At 29.9% G+C, this 19,073-nt stretch overlaps 5 protein-coding genes across 10 annotated transcripts; 2 read left to right on the top strand and 3 right to left on the bottom strand.

The window, feature by feature from the left end:
• Nucleotides 1-129: 129 nt before the first annotated feature.
• Nucleotides 130-6,572, bottom strand: l(3)76BDm (trafficking protein particle complex subunit 8 homolog l(3)76BDm). Of its 3 annotated transcripts, none has more exons than XM_033333276.2 (11): nt 6,355-6,572; nt 6,089-6,262; nt 5,200-5,641; nt 4,874-5,119; nt 4,311-4,808; nt 3,662-4,181; nt 3,412-3,597; nt 2,526-3,254; nt 2,276-2,438; nt 1,110-2,184; nt 130-1,035 (listed from the first exon to the last, which is right to left on the bottom strand). In XM_033333276.2, exons 1-11 carry the CDS (start codon nt 6,386-6,388, stop codon nt 768-770), a joined length of 4,335 nt encoding a protein of 1,444 aa, XP_033189167.2. In that variant the 5' UTR covers nt 6,389-6,572; the 3' UTR covers nt 130-767. The 3 variants fall into 3 exon arrangements, with proteins under 3 accessions (XP_033189167.2, XP_033189166.2, XP_076480346.1); XM_033333275.2 differs by having other exon boundaries at nt 2,526-3,266; nt 6,355-6,570; XM_076624231.1 differs by having other exon boundaries at nt 2,526-3,266; nt 6,089-6,568.
• Nucleotides 6,573-7,501: 929 nt separating this feature from the next.
• On the top strand, nt 7,502-12,843 carry GTPBP1 (GTP-binding protein 1). 2 transcript variants are annotated; one of them, XM_033333277.2, is made up of 11 exons: nt 7,502-7,795; nt 8,242-8,630; nt 8,701-8,812; nt 8,877-9,057; nt 9,141-9,319; nt 9,420-9,572; nt 9,648-9,897; nt 9,978-10,122; nt 10,205-10,523; nt 10,608-10,885; nt 10,962-12,843. In XM_033333277.2, exons 2-11 carry the CDS (start codon nt 8,529-8,531, stop codon nt 11,145-11,147), a joined length of 1,905 nt encoding a protein of 634 aa, XP_033189168.1. In that variant the 5' UTR covers nt 7,502-7,795; nt 8,242-8,528; the 3' UTR covers nt 11,148-12,843. The 2 variants fall into 2 exon arrangements, with proteins under 2 accessions (XP_033189168.1, XP_033189169.1); XM_033333278.2 differs by having other exon boundaries at nt 7,502-7,708.
• A 136-nt stretch (nt 12,844-12,979) lies between these two features.
• Nucleotides 12,980-14,014, bottom strand: MED9 (mediator complex subunit 9). The gene is made up of 3 exons (XM_033333291.2): nt 13,842-14,014; nt 13,271-13,376; nt 12,980-13,160 (listed from the first exon to the last, which is right to left on the bottom strand). Exons 1-3 carry the CDS (start codon nt 13,961-13,963, stop codon nt 13,020-13,022), a joined length of 369 nt encoding a protein of 122 aa, XP_033189182.1. The 5' UTR covers nt 13,964-14,014; the 3' UTR covers nt 12,980-13,019.
• Nucleotides 14,015-14,076: 62 nt separating this feature from the next.
• Nucleotides 14,077-15,555, top strand: RpL10 (ribosomal protein L10). 2 transcript variants are annotated; one of them, XM_076624030.1, is made up of 4 exons: nt 14,077-14,191; nt 14,347-14,370; nt 14,617-14,922; nt 15,082-15,555. In XM_076624030.1, the coding sequence occupies exons 2-4, from the start codon at nt 14,348-14,350 to the stop codon at nt 15,410-15,412; spliced, it is 660 nt and encodes a 219-aa protein (XP_076480145.1). In that variant the 5' UTR covers nt 14,077-14,191; nt 14,347; the 3' UTR covers nt 15,413-15,555. The 2 variants fall into 2 exon arrangements, with proteins under 2 accessions (XP_076480145.1, XP_033189177.1); XM_033333286.2 differs by having other exon boundaries at nt 14,085-14,191; nt 14,343-14,370.
• A 577-nt stretch (nt 15,556-16,132) lies between these two features.
• Nucleotides 16,133-19,037, bottom strand: Mrgn1 (Mahogunin ring finger 1). 2 transcript variants are annotated; one of them, XM_033333262.2, is made up of 9 exons: nt 18,750-19,037; nt 18,453-18,571; nt 18,098-18,363; nt 17,881-18,022; nt 17,596-17,799; nt 17,285-17,527; nt 16,938-17,098; nt 16,576-16,846; nt 16,133-16,463 (listed from the first exon to the last, which is right to left on the bottom strand). In XM_033333262.2, the coding sequence occupies exons 1-9, from the start codon at nt 18,835-18,837 to the stop codon at nt 16,287-16,289; spliced, it is 1,671 nt and encodes a 556-aa protein (XP_033189153.1). In that variant the 5' UTR covers nt 18,838-19,037; the 3' UTR covers nt 16,133-16,286. The 2 variants fall into 2 exon arrangements, with proteins under 2 accessions (XP_033189153.1, XP_033189152.1); XM_033333261.2 differs by having other exon boundaries at nt 16,133-16,472.
• Between the last annotated feature and the right edge of the window lie 36 nt (nt 19,038-19,073).

Genomic DNA, 19,073 nt, shown 5'->3' on the forward strand with positions numbered 1-19,073 from the left:
TTTTGTGGAGTTATTATGTAAAATATATGTAATATATGTTATTGTGTATAATATAATATTCAAATTCTGGATCAATTGTTATTAATATATGCAATATCATTCAATTTTATAATGTAATAAGCCATGTAATATGATTATTGTTTAAACATTTATTTCAGTGGTTTAATTACAGTATTATTTCATAGACTTATTAAAACATGTTGTTATATGTTCTCGTACAAGGACGATTTAAGTTTTATTGTAAGAAAGGTATCGTTTATTTATAATATAATCATTTATCTGTTACAGGATTCCGCGGCTACAAGTCTATACAGTTTTCTCTTTACTTTGATTTAAAAAATATGAAATGCTGGTGCAAAAAATATGTTACAATATTCCTGTTACAGTTTCAACATTTACGCGGAGAATTACAACTGAGCATATTTTTATATTTAATGTGTTCAGTGTATTAATTTATGAGAATGTAATTTACAAAATTCTTTTCACAGATTATTATTTCATCAGGATTCAGCGATTATTATGTATTCTGTAATAAGCAATTTGTATACTTAACAAGATTTATAGTTCTACACCTTAAACAATGGGATACATTTAAAATAATACATGTCTCAGCTTCGCACAAAAAATGTCACAACGACAATTAAATGTTTACTATATATTTACATAGTGCGGATTTTAAATTAGATAAACGAAATTTATTACACTGAATTTAATAACAGTAATAGTAGTATTAATTGTATTAATAATAATATTTCTATATGTTTAAATTATTTACTATCACCGTTAATAATACATATGCTTTCCATTTTCCACTTCTGCAAGATGAATTCTCTAGTATTTACAACCCTTGCAGAAACTTCTACACGCGCTGCTAGATCATACGTTCCAGGTGCTGGAAGTACAGCCTGTAAGTTTACGGTACTGCTGGTCAATGGCTCTACGTGAGAACAAATTGCTGAATGACAAGCATATCTGTAGTACGCAGAAGCTTGCGGAGAATACAACTGTGACTTTATATTTGGCAAATGACTTTCGCTAAAAACATATAGGGTAAATTATAATACGACCCATAAAAATTACTTTTTAAAATTACTTTTAGTAGTATTTACCTGCTAGTACCTATTGTATTGATTTTAATATCAATCTGTGATTCTAAATGATTTTGTATATACATTATTACTGGAATGAAACACAATCGATTTTCATTAAAATTATGTGTGATCTCTCTATCATGACTCAAAGAAAATGAAATCATATTTTTCAAAAATTCTGTTTCCGACGCTTGTTCCTTATTAGTCACAGCCAAAGAATCAAGTACGTTTCTATCTGGACCAAAGATCTTCAAACGTCCAGCATATTCGTTTGATTCAACGTGAACTTCTTTGGGGTGTTTATACGTTTTACTCAAATATTGTATATCGAGATGATGTTGACCGATTGCTTGCCTCGTAATAATTCCATTTTCAATTATTCTCGCTCGCCATTTGAGAATTAAAGTAGAATTTAGTGCCATAGTAGCAGATAAGGACCTTTGTTCATCGCTTTGTGGTAATCGTTGAGATTGCTGTACTTCAGCTATGTTTTCATTGATGTCTAACGATGGAATATCCTTTCTTTGTATGAAATTGATGTACGGATAATTTGCATCTGAATCAATACATTCGTTTTCTTGAGTTAAAGATACATCAGAAAACTTCGACTCATTTTTGCCCTTTTTTCTTAGCTTTAACATTAAATGAAACATTTCTTGAAACTGTATCTTAACATTTGTCGACAAAACCGATGAACTAAATATAGACCATGTATCACTTTCGAACAATACTTTGGACAACAAAATTTCACTTGTGATTAAGTCATGAATTTGATTTGCATTTTTAATGCAAATTATTAAGTTTAATGTAGGTGAAACATCCTTAAATAATACACTTCTCGAAGCAATCGCGCTAATTTGTATGGAATCTAAAACTGTAAAATGCCACGTGTGTCTACAAAGTCGGTGTTTTATTGCGCTTCTTAAATCAGTATTCTCGTAATAAAAAAGTAAATCTAAACAATGAATCCCTTTTTCATGCGGCGCTCGAATCCAAAATGGTATTATATGCGTTTCTCCAACATTCAATATATCGTTAGTGGAAGGTAATGGAATCTTTAATATGAGCCTATTGTTTCTCTTTGTCATATGTTCTGAAATCACAAATAAAATACTAGTATAATATTACTTTCAACTCGATCAATTTCAATCATTGAATGAAATCAGTACGGAAGTTTTATTTACTTTCTTGCGTGTCTACGTATTCATCTCCTAAGGAGAGAAGTTTTGCGTCCGTAGATGCCAAGTAAATGTTTGACAAAGGCGAATTGCCCACATTTTTCAATGTTATATCTATTTTATGAATTTCACCACATAGCATTTCTGCAGAGAGTTTGCTAAAGAAGATCTAAAAATAAATATTTATTAACCATATTGTACAGATATTGTACGATATTGAATACTTAACATATAACTGCATCGTAATATTAAATACCTGCATAAATGGAGCTTTTTCAATAATATTCATTTCTAATCTATAATCTACACCATATATATTTGTACCAGGTTTCTCTTTAATATTCTTTAATCTGGGTCCCCTAATTTCAAACAATCTTTTCCCAGTAATAGCTATTGTCGGATTAACAACTGGTGGATCTACTACATGAGTCGGATTGGATAAATCATAACTCAAACCTAATGTTTTTAATTCTCCTACTTCTTTTGGTATAAGACACAGTGTAACATTTTGTTTAGATGTTGGTTGTAAAATAATTTTTTCGATCACTTGTGCATCCACTAGCGTTAAATTCTCTGGTGATCTCGTTTCATTTGTAACTTGTCCATTGGCCGAAGTAAATGACCATAATAAAGTCACATTAGACAATGGCAGCGGTATGTGTAATGGATTATATAATTCAATGAAAAAATGTACTGGCTCGTTCAAAACAGCATTTGGTTTTACACTGTTATTACTTGTCTTAGAATATAGCGCAACTGTAGGTCTGAATATCATAGGAGGAGATCCCTGAGCCTCTGTAATTAACATTTCTTCCATTCTTGCCCATCTTACATCATCACATTCTTCAGTATCAAATGAAACATGACTCGCAGGAATATTATTTTCATGTGATTTAGCTATGGGACCATAAAATACTTTAATGTCATTACTATCTATTAATGGTAAAGGCAAGATAGGAAGCTCTTGAGAATTCGATAAACCTTCCTGTAACAATAACTATAATATATAATTAATGCGATAGTCAACATATATATCTATCTAACTATCTATCTATCAATCTATCTATTTATCCATCCATCTATATATATATATATATATATACACATTATGGATTATATTTCATAACTATACTTATACATACATTGTGGATATGTAAAAATTCACGTAAAAATGCAGCTTGTTGTGAAGCTGGTTGTTTACTGGAAACATTTAGTAATTTCTCAAATGCTTTAACTGCTTCACTAACTTGTTTTAATGATGCTGCTTGTCTACCAATTGTAAAATGTATGTGATCTTCTGCCAATGACCAACCTCTTCCACTATATACCTAAGAATATGATAATTTAATATAAAGATTTAATATATATATATAAGAGTTAATTAAAGAATACCTGGTAAGCTTGTTGATAACATCGCAATGAATGTTTTCGTTGACCTGCTTTTGAAAAACGATGACCAGCAAGAACAGCATGAAATGCGTACTTGCGCATCATCTTTGGCCCAATAAAACAATAAGCAGCTTGTTCCAACAAGAGTGCAGAACGTAAATCCGAATCTTCACTGGTCATGCGAATCAATTGTTTAGCAGCCTCTCCATATAAGCTTTTACCTTTCAAACATTCTGCACTGAGCAATGTTGCTCTTGTTGCAAATTGGGGCATTTTACAACTAGTCGAATAGGTCAATATTGCATCATCCATATATTCGATAGTCTTCCTATTAGTTTCACCTTGCATAAATGCACTTAAAGCAGCCATTTCAAGAGCACCTGCATAATAGAGCCAAGCTTGATCTGCTGCAAAATCTCTCTTTGCGCTATGATATGTTTGGTAAGCAAGTGAATAGTGACCAAACATAAAACATAAGTCACCTAAGCGACGCAATTGCAATTCTGGTGATTCTGTTGTATAACTGAAATCCAAACAAACTGGAACTTTATATATTTATATATGCATATTTATATATGCTACATATTACTTTTGTTATATCTAATACTTGTAATTTGCTATTATTTAACAAGATGATATATAATAAACATACATTACAGCATTTGACGGAGTAGGTCCCGGTATTCCAGGCTTATTCGTTCCAAACCATCGTCTTGTAGCACTAAAAAGTGATCTACTGACTCCCTTTTTATTTGAAATTACATCACTTAGCAAACCAATTTGTTTCTCTACATATGGTAACAAACATTTTAAACAAAATTCTGTTATTAATGCTCGTACTCTTTCAAGATCTTGCGTAGATAATCTAGCACCATGTTGTGTTGCTACGTGACTAGGAGAATCTGCCCAAACATTTATATTTATTGGTGTATCAGTGATTATTTGTCCCTTTCCGTGCAACACAGAACTTCTTGACTTGTCAGCTGTTGGACTTAAAGGATGAATTGTAACGGAAACAGCTTCCTGACCAACTTCTAAATGTGTACTTGTTGATTCGGATATTTCAGAAGAGAAACTAATAGCGTCATTTAAATCTGGAGAAACCAATACAGAATTCTGCGGAGCTATTGGTGTTCCAGCCTGGCTTGTTCTAAAATATGAAATACACATTCACAATTATTTCATAAACTTTTGAGAAATATAGTAGAAGCATACTTTTCAGTATCTGTTGTAACTTCATTTGGCATAGAAGAAACACCACTAGTATCTACAGGTGTACGAGGAGAACTATTCTGTTCACTACCTCCTAATACTTCTGAATGTTTTACTAAAAATTGACTCCAAGGATCTGGTAAATGAATATTATCATCAACTTGACCTGGTGGTCTTGAATTCATTTGTAATAAAAAACAATTATTAGCACCATAAATGTTCTTCATATCCATAAAAACTTTTTCAGCCCTATTAAGATTACAAATAATTAATTTTAATAATAGTTGGTATTTTCTACATAAAGAAGCCATGAAATAAAAAATAAATACTTGTTCCTGTCATCTTGTAAAGTATCATGTACTAAGATATAATATCTTAGCGTATTGTTATTAAACCATTTTGGCAATTTTCCAGGTATATTTTGATGTAATTGGGCACCCATATTTTGTATCTTCTCTAAAGGATTGTCCTCCACTGTGGAAACTATTATCATACAAGCAAGAAAATGTTTTGTGAATTCATGATCCGATGGAAATTGAACACTTAAAAACATTTCTCTCCATGCTTCAAACCAAGGAACCGATACTGGTATATCAAGCTCTGTTGTTCCAATTTGAATAGTAGTTGTATGTTCACACATGGCTGAACTAACTGCTTCATTTAACATTTTTCTGGCAATACTTGGTTCTGGTGGTTGCGCATTAACATCTTGTATAAAAAGACGAAGATTTCTAACATTAATAGTATTTCCTTGCGGGTCTTTAAAATGACCTATAAGAATAAAAAATAAACCTATTGATATTTCACAATAATACACATAATATAATATGTAATTTGTGAAATAAATCTAAAGATAATTGAAAATTCAAATTTATTTATGCGCAATTATGATTATTTCATAATTTACTTATTGTTTTGTTATGAAACACTGTTGTTTGCTGTATTTTCTTTTTCTTTTTTAACATTTTATGAACTATTCGTCATAATTGTTTAAATATTAAAAGTATGTAACAAAAGCTTGTATTCAATAAAACAATAGTAATACAGTATAACAAAATAAAACATTTTTTATTTATCATTATATAAAATTTCGCCTTTGTTACATCTAGTTATAGCATTTACTTATTCTAATGAGTAATTTTAATGATGTAATTAATGAGTAATTAATGCGACAGTGCCTAGTGTAGTAATGAATGAGAACAATTACCAACTTCTTACCTTCGGTATTTAGCTTACAAAACGGTTGTAGAAGTTCAACGAATGATAAATTGTTTTTTTGACATACAGCATCAGCTGCGGTTGAACATATCGCAGCGATTTGTGGTGAAAAGGCATTGCTTATAAACTCACGAGGGGTTAACTTACATTGAGCCATGATACTTGCTAGAAAATCTACAGATAATCAAGGTTACGTTCTACTAATATGTAGAATTATACGATTACAATCATTTTGGGCGTTAAGTTACTATCGTTTATTGGCTTACAATTAGAAGTTGACAGAAGCCAAACTTTCAACATATCCCAAAGTAATAGTAAACATCTTCAATGAACAGCTGTTCTGTGAAGATTTACCCGTGAAGGGTAAAAATATGGAGATGAGACATACATATCATAATATTAGACGGAAGTGTTTATAGGCGGAAATTCTATCTATAATTTTTTGCACATTCAATCCTATAAATGGTAGATGTTCGAACAAACTTCTAAAAGCGCAAGAATGTTTGATTATTCCAGGAAATATAAGAAACAGATAATATAACAATTATATACTTAAGGCTATTGAATTATATAGCATATCCTGTTTTCCGCTTCCAAGTAGTATGTCCGAACAAATTTGCTTCTAGTTTAATAAGATTTATTTTATTATATAATAATCATATCATTTATATTTGCTGGATGAAAAGCTTAATTTACCGAGCGTGTGAACTTAACAACTCTTAATTAATCAACTGATAGTTATTTTATGTATATAAAAATCTTAATTCTTCATATATTGATTCTTATATGTATATCTACATATTACAATCATATGAAGGAATTAATATGTCGAACATAATTCAAGAGTTTTGTAGGAATGTTATAGTTTCTTATGGATATATATATATATATATCCATAGTATATATATATATATATATATATATATATATATATATATATATATATATATATATATATATATATATATATAGCCATATTTCCTTGAATCATGCGTATACATTTTCATATCTTAAAATAAAAAATATTTCATAAATCTTGTGTAACATCGTATTTATTGTTAACTTAAATGCGCATGGTTAACAATAAAGATTTTCATCATTAGACTGTGAATTTTTATGCATCTATGGGAAATTTAAAGGTGCAAAAATGCATACAACATGTAAACATATATAAAACATCTAAAGTAAAGCATTTACTTAAGAAATACATATATATATATATATATATATATATATATATATATATATATATATATATATATATATATATTAATAGATGAAATAAATTTCTATTTGTAGGTTCTATCTTTTTAGTTATGTTCGTGAAAACATAAAAATGTACAAAACTCTGTATTCTATTTATCATATTTTATGACATACATGTTCTAGATTGTTTATACATGTTTCGATTTGAAAATTGGAATATTACGAATTAGAAATCGCACAAGTAACAGAATCGATCACGATAGGAGCATCGAGAGTATCGTATCACCTTAACCATCGATAAGTATTGTCGATGTTTCACAATCTACCTAGCACACAGCATACGCAATAATTGCTTTAGATTTTAGATCATCTTGGACGGAATGATCGGATCGCGCAATCGTTGACAACTTTTTCGTAAGCACATCGATGTTTTAAGTCATGTTAACGTTTAGTTTGTGATTACGCGAAGAAATAATACATAATATGAACATATTGTAACAGGTAAAAAGATATGATTACTCTTATGTAAACTGACTGGTAGCTTTTATATTGTTTCACATTCGAATTGCACGTACGGTAACTTAGCAGTATGTTAGGAGTAAATTTCTTCGAAGATAAATAAATCCTTATTCATATAAAAAGTCGATCAAGATATTCGTCTGTAATAAATTGAAATATAGATTCCTGTAACAGAAATGATCAAGATCTTATTTTTTAGTATTATTTAAATCTCACCACTCAATGTATATATTCAGCTTATTGTTATGGATACACACTGTACGTATATACCTATGCGTACTAATTGTCAAAAATATAAATTAATCTTAATGTGTTTAATATATGTAGTTCTGTTTATATGCCTGAATTAAAAATATATACATGTATATATTTTATCGAATTTTATATTTAAAGTTTAATATGAGAATATCTTGTTCTTTATATTACAGCTGAGGAACAAATGATATGTATAAGATATTTATACAAACCTTGCATACCTAGTTATTTAATTAATATTAATGTTAAATCAATATTAAAATCCCAGAGACAAAGAGACAATTAGTTAGTATGTATGTACTAATACCAAGAATCTATAGAATAAGATTTGGATTTAAATATTGGAAGATGTTTATTATACCAACGTGTCAGTAGACAATTTAAATTTCTATCTGAATGATTATATATAAATCAACACAATTTATCACGCTATAAAAATATACGATATAAAAAGCATAACATGGCAGGGAATGGGTCTATCATAATACCAAACATAAAACAATTACATGAGAATGATCATGTATCTACTACAAATGTAGATTACTCTAGCATTAGAGGAAAGGTAGGTTCCATGATACTTTATTTCAATAACATATAATTTTATGATAATAATGAATTACAATTGATTTCAGAATGTTTTAGTTAGTCCATCGGAGGATCAATACGAATTGTTACTTAGACGCTTAAGAGAGAGAGTTCAAGATGGTGGCAGTGAAACAATTTTTGATATTGGTATCGGCGAAGGTTTGTATAATAACTTTTTCGAAGTTTATATTTATAAAAATATTTATAATTTATCTTATCCTAGATGGTTCGGAAGATGGTTTAAAAGAAGATGAATACGAAGCATCCGTTGCTACTTTACAGTCTCTTGCTGCAACATTAGAAGCAGACTGTGTACTTCTGCGTCAAAGTAAAGTAGATCAAGGTCTTATAGGTCAATATCTGGTGCGGAGACGGTTAGATAGGCAGGATTTCCTAGAAATCAGGTTTATATTTTAAATAATGTACATAAGGATAAAATAAATGTAATGCTGTTAGAGAAACTTAGTTTAACAGATTTTAATTAAAGAGTGGCTGTTGTTGGCAATGTTGATGCTGGAAAATCAACACTTTTGGGTGTATTGACACACGGAGAGCTCGATAATGGTCGAGGCTTAGCGCGTCAAAAATTATTTCGACATAAACACGAAGCCGAAACAGGACGTACTAGTTCCGTTGGAAATGACATTCTCGGATTTGATAGCGTTGGTATGAAAGAAGATTGATGTGCCAAGTGTTAAATGTTATATCTTTATATTATGTATATTGTAATATATGTATGTATGATAAACACATATCTTGCATCTAGGTAATGTAGTAAATAAACCAGAGCATGGATCCCTGGATTGGGTTAAAATATGCGAGAAGTCGTCTAAAGTTATTACATTCATTGATCTTGCTGGACATGAAAGATATTTAAAAACAACTGTTTTTGGAATGACAGGACATGCCCCTGACTTTGGTAAAACCTTTTGATAATGTTATTTAAAAAATATCTATGTACATGTATCTTAATGCATAAACATTTAATATTTAGGTATGTTAATGGTTGGAGCAAATGCTGGTATTGTTGGAATGACAAAGGAACATCTAGGTTTAGCTTTAGCTCTATCGGTTCCAGTATTTGTTGTAGTTACGAAAATTGACATGTGTCCACCAAATATATTACAAGAAAATTTAAGGCTGTTAATAAGGATCTTAAAGTCCCCGGGTTGTAGGAAAGTACCCGTTACGGTAAAAACGCCTGATGATGTTGTCGTTAGCGCTACTAATTTTGTATCAGAACGGTCAGCTTTTATTTTTGTACAATATTATATTATCCTTCTATGAATATACAAATATTTCATTTATTAATATATTTATACAGATTATGTCCTATTTTTCAAGTATCGAACGTAACAGGAGAAAATTTGAATCTTCTCAAGATGTTTCTAAATTTATTAACTGCAAGAATGATTAGTCATGAAGATGAACCAGCGGAATTCCAAATAGATGATACATACTCAGTGCCAGTTAGTATTTTATAACATATATTAGAAGTCTTAGCTGTAGAACGAAAAATTTTCTTCATTTTATATTCCTGTACCCTTCCAGGGAGTTGGTACCGTAGTTTCTGGCACAACATTGAAAGGTGTCATTAAGCTAAACGACACTCTATTATTAGGACCTGATCCTTTAGGTCGTTTTATTCCAATCGCAGTAAAAAGTATACACAGGAAGAGAATGCCTGTTCGTGAAGTGAGAGGTGGTCAAACTGCTAGTTTTGCATTGAAAAAAATTAAAAGATCACAAATTAGAAAAGGTATGGTAATGGTTGCACAAGCATTAAATCCTCAGGCTTCTTGGGAATTTGAGGGGGAAATTCTTGTACTACATCATCCTACAACAATAAGTTCTTGTTACCAAGCAATGGGTAATTCTCATTTTCTATCTGAACCTTTTAATTATTCAAATTCGTTGTGTTTTTATGCTTAAAATTATTTAAAATCATTTTCAGTACATTGTGGAAGCATAAGGCAGACAGCGTCCATAATTTCTATGTCGCAAGATTGTTTAAGAACAGGAGACAAAGCTTTAGTACGTTTTAGATTTATAAAGCATCCCGAATATATAAAACCAGGACAAAGAATAGTATTTAGAGAAGGGCGTACTAAAGCAGTGGGCAATGTAGTGAAACTTATTCCATATTCTAGTACCACAGTCATACAAACATGTAGAGCCAATAAACCAAATAAAACATCTCAAAATCGACAGAGCTCATCATCTACGATGCAAGTATGTGATAAAGATATTTTTCTCGTGCGGAAATATGAGAATTTTGGGTAATGTTAAATTATTATTTGTCCATTAGCCATTAGATGCAACCGAAACAAATTCTTCATTAGAAGGACAGACATCAAAGCAAGAAAATTTGCTTCAAAAATCTAATAAACGACAAAATAAAAAAGGTAGAGGACGAAAAGGAGGACGATCTCATAATACTGTAAATAGTATTATTCAACCACTGTCAGAACAAAATCCTCCTACAAAACTGTGAACTGTGTCTATGTACAAAGCACTTAAACATGTGTGTGTATATATATATATATATATATATATGTATATGTACATGTACATACACATCCTATATATAGAGCTTATTTTGCAACTTTCGAAAATTAATAACAAACATCTTTTTATTCATAAGAGATCGTTGTTTTTTTAATAATGTAAATTCAAACGAAATTTACAGATATTTTTTAGTTAATTTTCGAGAACTGTAAAGAGAGTATACTGTTTATATATAAAACATATTATTTTATATATAAACATATATTATTTTAGTAGTTATTTATATTAAAACATATATAAAATTATAACGTATAATAATGACAATTTTATGTAGTCTGGGGTTACTTGTATCCTTAACGATCGTGATTTTTGACCTTGAAGTATAAAAGTAACCCCTGAACTGTTTCATATAACGCACATCGTGCTCTCAACCCTATTAGAGTACAAATCGTCTTTCACATTTTGATTAAATTATCAAAAATATAGAAATGTCGTTTTTAGAACGATAAAATGACAAAATATACGTTGTTATTCATAAAGTGTTTTATTTTTATAAACACAAGTGTATCTTAAAATAGTATTAAGTAAATATAATCTATATGTATATATATATATATATATATATATCTGTTTCCTTTACTACTATCGAGCACCTATATCGTAACTGTTAATGCCTTTTTGAAATTTTATCAAAAGTATATTCAGATGTTCTTTCCTCGTGATATGATAATATTTGTGCTTATTAAGATAAAATTTCGAAAAAATTATTAATTTTTCGAATATAGCATCGTACTCTTATAAATGATGTATTAGAAATATTTATCTATTGTAATATATTTGCTGTAGTTGTAATATAAAATTCATTTTTATGCGTGTGAAAAGAAGAAGATTCTTACAGAAAAAATATAAAATAACATTAGATATGCAGCATATGAAATTATATTGTATAAAATTTTTATATTAAATACACTGTAGCACATCCAAGAAAGATCTTTTCAACAGAAAGAAAATGTAAGCTAATGACAGAACAAGTGTTGGTTAAAAAATAAAAATATTGAATGAGAATATATGGAGAATATATGAATTAGTAATATGAAAGGGAGTTTAAGATGATAAAAGAAATATTAACAATATCACATTTAATAATAACAAAATGGATAGAAAGGAAACAGAGGAAAAATATAAGATGTATAATTTACTAAATTATTAATTAGTTATTATTAACTAATACAAATCATATTGTAGATGTACTAGTAAAAATTCTCATGAAACACGATATATGTACATATTATTTCCATTTTCATTCATTGTACTATGAAAAAAAATAACAGAAATATAGAAGTAAGATTCGAATTTGTTTTTATACTAAATGGAATAATAAATGTAAAAAATTAAATGTTCATATTTTTTATTACCTTTTTATACGGCCATTGTTACAAGTGTAATTTTTTCTAACTAAATCAAGTCTAGAATAATAAACTATAGCTATATCATTTTTACAAAGTCTAATAAAACTTTCTTTGTCTTCTGATTTTTGTTGTCACTATACCTTAAATATATACAAGGACTACTTTGGTGGATTTTTCTTCATTTCATCTTTACCTCCTTGCAACTTTTGTCTAAATGTATTTGTAAACAGTTTTAATTGCTTGGCAAATTTTTCACGATCAAAAGGTAAATGATTATCAAGTGTTCTACTCCGAAGTATTAAATACGCTACAAATCGTGCAGACTCCCTAATTGGTTTTGTATTTGCTAATTTCTCGATTAATTTTTCATTACGCATCAAATATGTAAATAACATGCGCAAGAAACCCATGCTGATATAAATTGCTTTTACTTAAATAAACAAAATTATTTATACTTTTGGAACTTCAAATGTACACATGTTACGATATTTCAATAAAAGCTCTCTTTTAAGCCTAAGTTGTTTACGTAGAGTTTCAAGTTTTTGCAGCTGTTCTTCTTTACTGTATTCTATTCCTGGCAATCTTCTGATCTATAAAATATGAAAACTATGTATTGTAAATACAGCATACGGTCTAAGTATTTATATAAAAAAAAATTACTTTTACCCTGAAAGTAAAAGAAATTTTCATAGTATTTTACCTGTGCCCTTGCAGAATCTAATTTCTTCTGAAGCTCTAATATTTTATGACTTGTATCTTGTGACTCTTTAGCTTTCTGTGTAGTGTCATGTGGATCTTTCTCAACGCTAAAAATAAATTAAATATACACGTAACATAAACATTGTGAAATAAAATTTTTATACTCTATAACTATGTTAACAGATTTTATTTGAAATATGCTTATTTTAAAAGGATTTTAATACATATACGTATTGTATATAATTTCTATATAACTACAACACATAAACTTGGTAGTACATCAATGTTTTAATATACCGATGAAATGACCTCTCTATTTTATTGTTATCATTCACACCATAACAGATTAAAAAATATTTTTGTACATGTATAATTTTTATATTATTTATAAATATAAACAAAGTATTGTCTCAAAAGATAATCTCAGAATTTAAAATGTATACAGTGTGTCTAAAAAGAAAAAAGAATAACATTGAGTAAATAAAACGATAAAGGTTAAAATTTTTATTTTGAAGGAAAGTCAATTGATGAGTATCATTATCTTAACCATAAAGTTATTAAAATATACGAACCTCCGAATTATTTCATATATAAGTGGCAATATTTCAATATCCAAATCATCCACTGTAAATTGTGAGCGTAAAGCACCTTCCTCCGATAATTCCGATTCCATTATAACATTTTGATCAAGCATAAGCGATGCATTATAATTATAACATTTTGTGTACTTCTATGACAACACAGCCGCGTTCATATGGCTTCGATCACAATCTTTTGCAAAAACCCTATCGTTAAGTGGGTGTCGGCCTTAAATAGTAACTTTTAAGTTGTAACCAAATTTCACGAGGTTCACTTGGAACCAAGTTCAGTTTAGTTCTTCCTGTTCACTTCCTTCTCGTTCAGCATCTACAAGGCCCGCAAGGTAATATATATTTGATACTAATCTATCTTAATCTTGAAGTATCCAAACGTATATCCTTCATTCTCTCATTTTGTATCATTTAAAATTATTAAACAAGCTTATACAAGTATTATTTTTGTATTTAACAAATATTTTTGTTTATTATTGATAGCCAGTATGGGACGCCGACCAGCCAGATGGTACGTATTATATGTATTTATTTCCTTTATTAATGCTTAAGTTAAATATGCAAATATTATCGCCTCTTATACTTATATATATTGTATAAAGTTGTAAGTTATGAAGCTTATAATAACCTCTTGTGATGGTGTAGAAGGAGGTTATGTGTGTTCTTGCATTTCTATTGGTAAATTCTACGTTATATTTATAATGTTAATGCTTGTAAACGCTTTTTATACGAATTATACCTATATTTTTCTTTGTAGTTACCGATATTGCAAAAACAAACCATATCCCAAATCAAGGTTCTGTAGAGGTGTGCCTGATCCAAAGATTCGTATCTTTGATCTTGGAAAAAAGAAAGCCTCTGTGGAAGATTTTCCGTTATGTGTGCACTTGGTATCAGATGAATATGAACAGCTTAGTTCCGAGGCTCTTGAAGCTGGACGTATTTGTGCAAATAAGTACATGGTGAAAAACGCTGGAAAAGACCAGTTTCATATCCGTATGAGACTCCACCCATTCCATGTTATCCGGATTAATAAAATGTTATCATGTGCTGGAGCTGATAGGTATATAAGCAATCCGTTGTATTTTATTAAACAACTAATATTATAATTTAGATTTATGCTTAGCAAGTTATAACTTAAATTTTCTATATATTGTTCGTTAGTATATTATATTAATAATATAGTATGTTTGAATAAATATTCTGTTTTATACTTTTCAAGGCTCCAAACAGGAATGCGAGGTGCCTTTGGTAAACCACAAGGTACTGTAGCCAGGGTACACATTGGACAGCCAATTATGAGTGTACGTTCATCTGATCGTCATAAGGCTGCTGTAGTTGAGGCATTGCGACGTGCCAAATTCAAATTCCCGGGTCGACAAAAAATTTATGTTTCAAAGAAATGGGGCTTTACGAAATATGACCGCGCTGAATATGAAGAACTGAAAGCAGCCGGCCGATTAGCTCCAGATGGATGCAATGTGAAATATTTGCCAGAACATGGGCCTCTTGAAGAATGGAAAAAATTTAGAAAAGTTCTTGCTGCTGCTTAACCGAAACAATTTTTTGAAATTTTGATTTCATTAAACAGATTGAAAACAAGTACATGTGTTATTAATCTCGTAATTTTTGTAATATAATTATGGTATTTGTAGGGGATTGATAGTTACAATAAAGAGAACTGGCTATACTCGTAGATACTGCTCGATATGACTAACTCGCTTGCGATCGCGTCCGTTTATTTGTACTGGTCGGGGGAGAGTCGAAAAGTTCAAATTCGCCTTTGTTCGACGGATGCACGTAGCGGCGACATTGTTTTGCCGAGAGTTTATTTATTATTACATTACGTGTTTGATAACGATATTGATACTCCGAGGCAAAACAACATGATTTGAATTGTCCTCTAACTCGTGTGCCGCTACATATTCATATTACATTATTAACTCTGATTGTTATTTATTTATTAGCTTCTTAAAGTTAAATTTTATACGTCTATTTAGTATTTCATTTACTTAAATATAGCTATTTCAAATATTAGCTTTATTAATTATTAATTCAAAATAACTTTTGAACCAATGGGCTGCTAGGCTAAAAGCTATCATATTTCGTCTCTATTCATCGAGTATCAGACGATGCGAAAAATGTTAGAAAGAAGGAATGATGTCCAGAAACGAAGTTTAACCAAACTTTTGTCAAGAAATGATATGGTTACGTGCAACTTTTAAATAATAAGTTTTCATGCTAGATTTCTAACCAATAATTACAAACGTAAACAATTTTAATTTATAATTTATAATGTCATATTTACAATTTACAATCAGAATTTTAAGGAAATATGTGCATTCTTACATTGTAAAACTTAATTAAATACATTTTATTTTTTTCTCTTTAGAAGACATAATTAGATATCATCTGATGATATTTATTTCAATGTGAATGACATGTAATATCCGCGTCATTTTCATTTTCTGTGTTTTGAATCTCGTCATCAATATCTATATCACATATTCCGCGACTATGAGTATCAAGTGCCTCTGTACTAGTTGCTGCATCTAATAATGGAGATAATTTCTCTGCCTCGCTGTCTTCATCTTGTCCTTGCCCCTGTAAATACTAATTTATTTGGACGACGTAGTAAAAATCTGCATATTTTCAATATTTTGTTAAAAGTGCTAAGTAACGAAAAAATATTGGAAATTGGACATCAGGAGATTACCTCGTAAAGAGAAACTGGTTGTTTTTCATTAACAAGTCTAAGGGTATCTCGTGATCGTAATACTGCCTTTTCCCGTAAATGCCCGGAGTTTTTCATCCTCATTGCTGGAGATCGGCTATGTAAATCTTTCTGTGATCCTGAATGTTCATCTCTGGCTAACAAGACAGACATTCGAAATTCCGGGGTAGGGCATGTAGTACCACTTGTTCTTGCAGATACATCTCCATCTTTTGAAGATACATGTTTCGATACAGGTGTACGTTCTATAGATCTTTTAAATAGCATGTGAATTACAATTTAAATCGATTATACTAACATAAACTAAACGTAAATTTAAAAATTCAAGTAATATAATATTTTACCTATTTAATGCTTCAGCTGCTTGAATCGCACTGGCTGTATCTGTATCAGGAGTGTCTGGAGATTCTGGCGCAAGAACAGCAGTTCTTGGAATATATGGACCATTCAAAGCTTCTATTAACGATACAGCTTCGTATCCAGCTGGTATATTTTCACAACTTCCCTGAAAAAGGATTTAACATTTCTTTTATCAGATAAAAAGGCAGTTTATTGTTTTCAATTAAATTTTACAACAAACTGTACCGAAATAGAGTAAGATATAAAGATGATAAACATATATCTAAACATATGTGCACATAACACTGACACGTATTTTGATAATTACTTGTATGAATAAATAAATATTGACCTCTGGTAATGGTGGATTTGATATAATTGCTCCAGTTGCTTTCTGCAGAGCTTTAATTTGAAGGAGAGCTCTAAAAGGGGCCCGACATATTGGACAATTGTTCGCTTGATATCGAAGAGAATCTGCACAGCTATTGCATAGGCATAGATGCCTACACGGTAATATTAAAGTATCTCGCACGTCACACATACAAATAACACATTCTGATCCATTATCATCTGTATCTTCATCACTACCTTGTTGCTGAAAAATAAATTGACATGAAACGAATATAAAATAAGAAATTCTGGGTATATATTATTATTTTATACCTTTGCATTTTCGGCGTTTTTATTTTCAATTCCATATATTTCTTGAAGCAAGTAACAAAGGCCATCAACATAAAGCTTTTGTTTAAGAGCTTTTAATACGTATGTTCCATCCGAATGTTTTTCAACAACTGCTATAGTTGTATGAGATTGTTTTGGTTCGTCTGAGCCTTCTTCTGCTACACAATGGATTGCTATTGGAATTATCTATAAGTAATTATAATGATGAACAAAAAATAATTTCAAAGTTTTATAAATATAATATATAGATACTACAAACGTACATACTTCCCTGTCAGCATTGTACAATAAATCTTCTTTGCTGTAGGCAGTTGGATCAAACATATGCGACGTTTGAGAGAATAACTGATTGGCACCTTTCTTATAATAATATGTCTCAGAATTCATAGATGGATCCCTTGGTATGTATCTACAAATAATACTTTTCATTATATATAACACTGCGCATAATATGTAAAATTTGTACGACATCTTTATTACATACGTGGCTCCTTTTGTTGTTATTTCTTCGGTGCAAAAATAATATATTGTGATTGCACATCTTACATCGCAATCAAATGTAAATTCAATATTATAGCGATTTGATTTCTTGTCTATATCACCATCTCCATAATGTTTAACACTATGACACTGAGGTGAAGTGGAAGTTTGATCAACATTACGAACCAATCTTAATGATTCTCTTCTTATATTTACTAAGCTTTTCAACGTTTTAGTAGGATCATTAGCTTGTGGTGGAGGATATGGAAACTAAGGTAAAATTAAGTGAAGTGTTAAAAATAATTTTTTGAGAACTGTATGTATACATTGTATAATACTGTAATAATATCATATCTTACAGGTGTTGGGCGACTTCCTAAAAAATTCAAATCAGCATTTTCTCCAAAAAGGTAGGCTTCTGGTTGAGGTGTATCAAACCGTTCACCACCCATTATGAAATGACTACCAAAATAACTTCCTAATGAATAAAATTTATTAAATAAAATACAAAACATTTTCTAATACATGATATGTATTTTAATATGTAATTTATTAAAATAAGAATAATTTAATTCATATATTTTAATATCTTGCTTATGGCTATATGATGATGATGATGATAATATAAAAATATTCTCAAAATAACATAAACAAACCCGAACGAGGAGGATATTTGTATGCATGATTTGAAACAATATCAACTTCTTCTACACCAGCGTTTTGTCGACTTGTTAACGAACCCATTGCTTAATTATATTAAAAATAATTATAAACTGTTGTGCTATAAGGCAAACTTTATCTCGATAGAATTAAGCATATGATGTTTTAGAAATAAATACGTATTACAGGTATAAGTCACATCTGTAAGAATGTAAATAAGTTTCTAAAAACGATTATAAATTTGACAAATGATGTGTGCCGTTAACACACTCCTTTATACATAGATGTGTATGTAAAAGGTATGAAATGTATTATATATA

This window comes from Bombus vancouverensis, chromosome 14 (genome assembly GCF_051014615.1).
Source record: "Bombus vancouverensis nearcticus chromosome 14, iyBomVanc1_principal, whole genome shotgun sequence".
Lineage (NCBI taxonomy): Eukaryota > Metazoa > Arthropoda > Insecta > Hymenoptera > Apidae > Bombus > Bombus vancouverensis.

Excerpts from the sequence above, each read along its gene's own strand:
- GTPBP1 (XM_033333277.2), top strand. The coding sequence starts at position 8,529 with ATGGCAGGGAATGGGTCTATCATAATACCAAACATAAAACAATTACAT. Across the intron at positions 9,573-9,647 it reads AGGACATGCCCCTGACTTTG|GTATGTTAATGGTTGGAGCA; the intron begins GTAAAACCTTTT and ends TTTAATATTTAG. Across the intron at positions 10,123-10,204 it reads ATGATACATACTCAGTGCCA|GGAGTTGGTACCGTAGTTTC; the intron begins GTTAGTATTTTA and ends GTACCCTTCCAG.
- MED9 (XM_033333291.2), bottom strand. The coding sequence starts at position 13,963 with ATGCTTGATCAAAATGTTATAATGGAATCGGAATTATCGGAGGAAGGT. Across the intron at positions 13,377-13,841 it reads ATATATGAAATAATTCGGAG|CGTTGAGAAAGATCCACATG; the intron begins GTTCGTATATTT and ends ATTTATTTTTAG. Across the intron at positions 13,161-13,270 it reads TAGATTCTGCAAGGGCACAG|ATCAGAAGATTGCCAGGAAT; the intron begins GTAAAATACTAT and ends CATATTTTATAG.
- RpL10 (XM_076624030.1), top strand. The coding sequence starts at position 14,348 with ATGGGACGCCGACCAGCCAGATG. Across the intron at positions 14,371-14,616 it reads GGACGCCGACCAGCCAGATG|TTACCGATATTGCAAAAACA; the intron begins GTACGTATTATA and ends TTTTCTTTGTAG. Across the intron at positions 14,923-15,081 it reads TCATGTGCTGGAGCTGATAG|GCTCCAAACAGGAATGCGAG; the intron begins GTATATAAGCAA and ends ATACTTTTCAAG.
- Mrgn1 (XM_033333261.2), bottom strand. The coding sequence starts at position 18,837 with ATGGGTTCGTTAACAAGTCGACAAAACGCTGGTGTAGAAGAAGTTGAT. Across the intron at positions 17,099-17,284 it reads CAAATCCACCATTACCAGAG|GGAAGTTGTGAAAATATACC; the intron begins GTCAATATTTAT and ends ATCCTTTTTCAG. Across the intron at positions 16,473-16,575 it reads AACCAGTTTCTCTTTACGAG|TATTTACAGGGGCAAGGACA; the intron begins GTAATCTCCTGA and ends CAAATAAATTAG.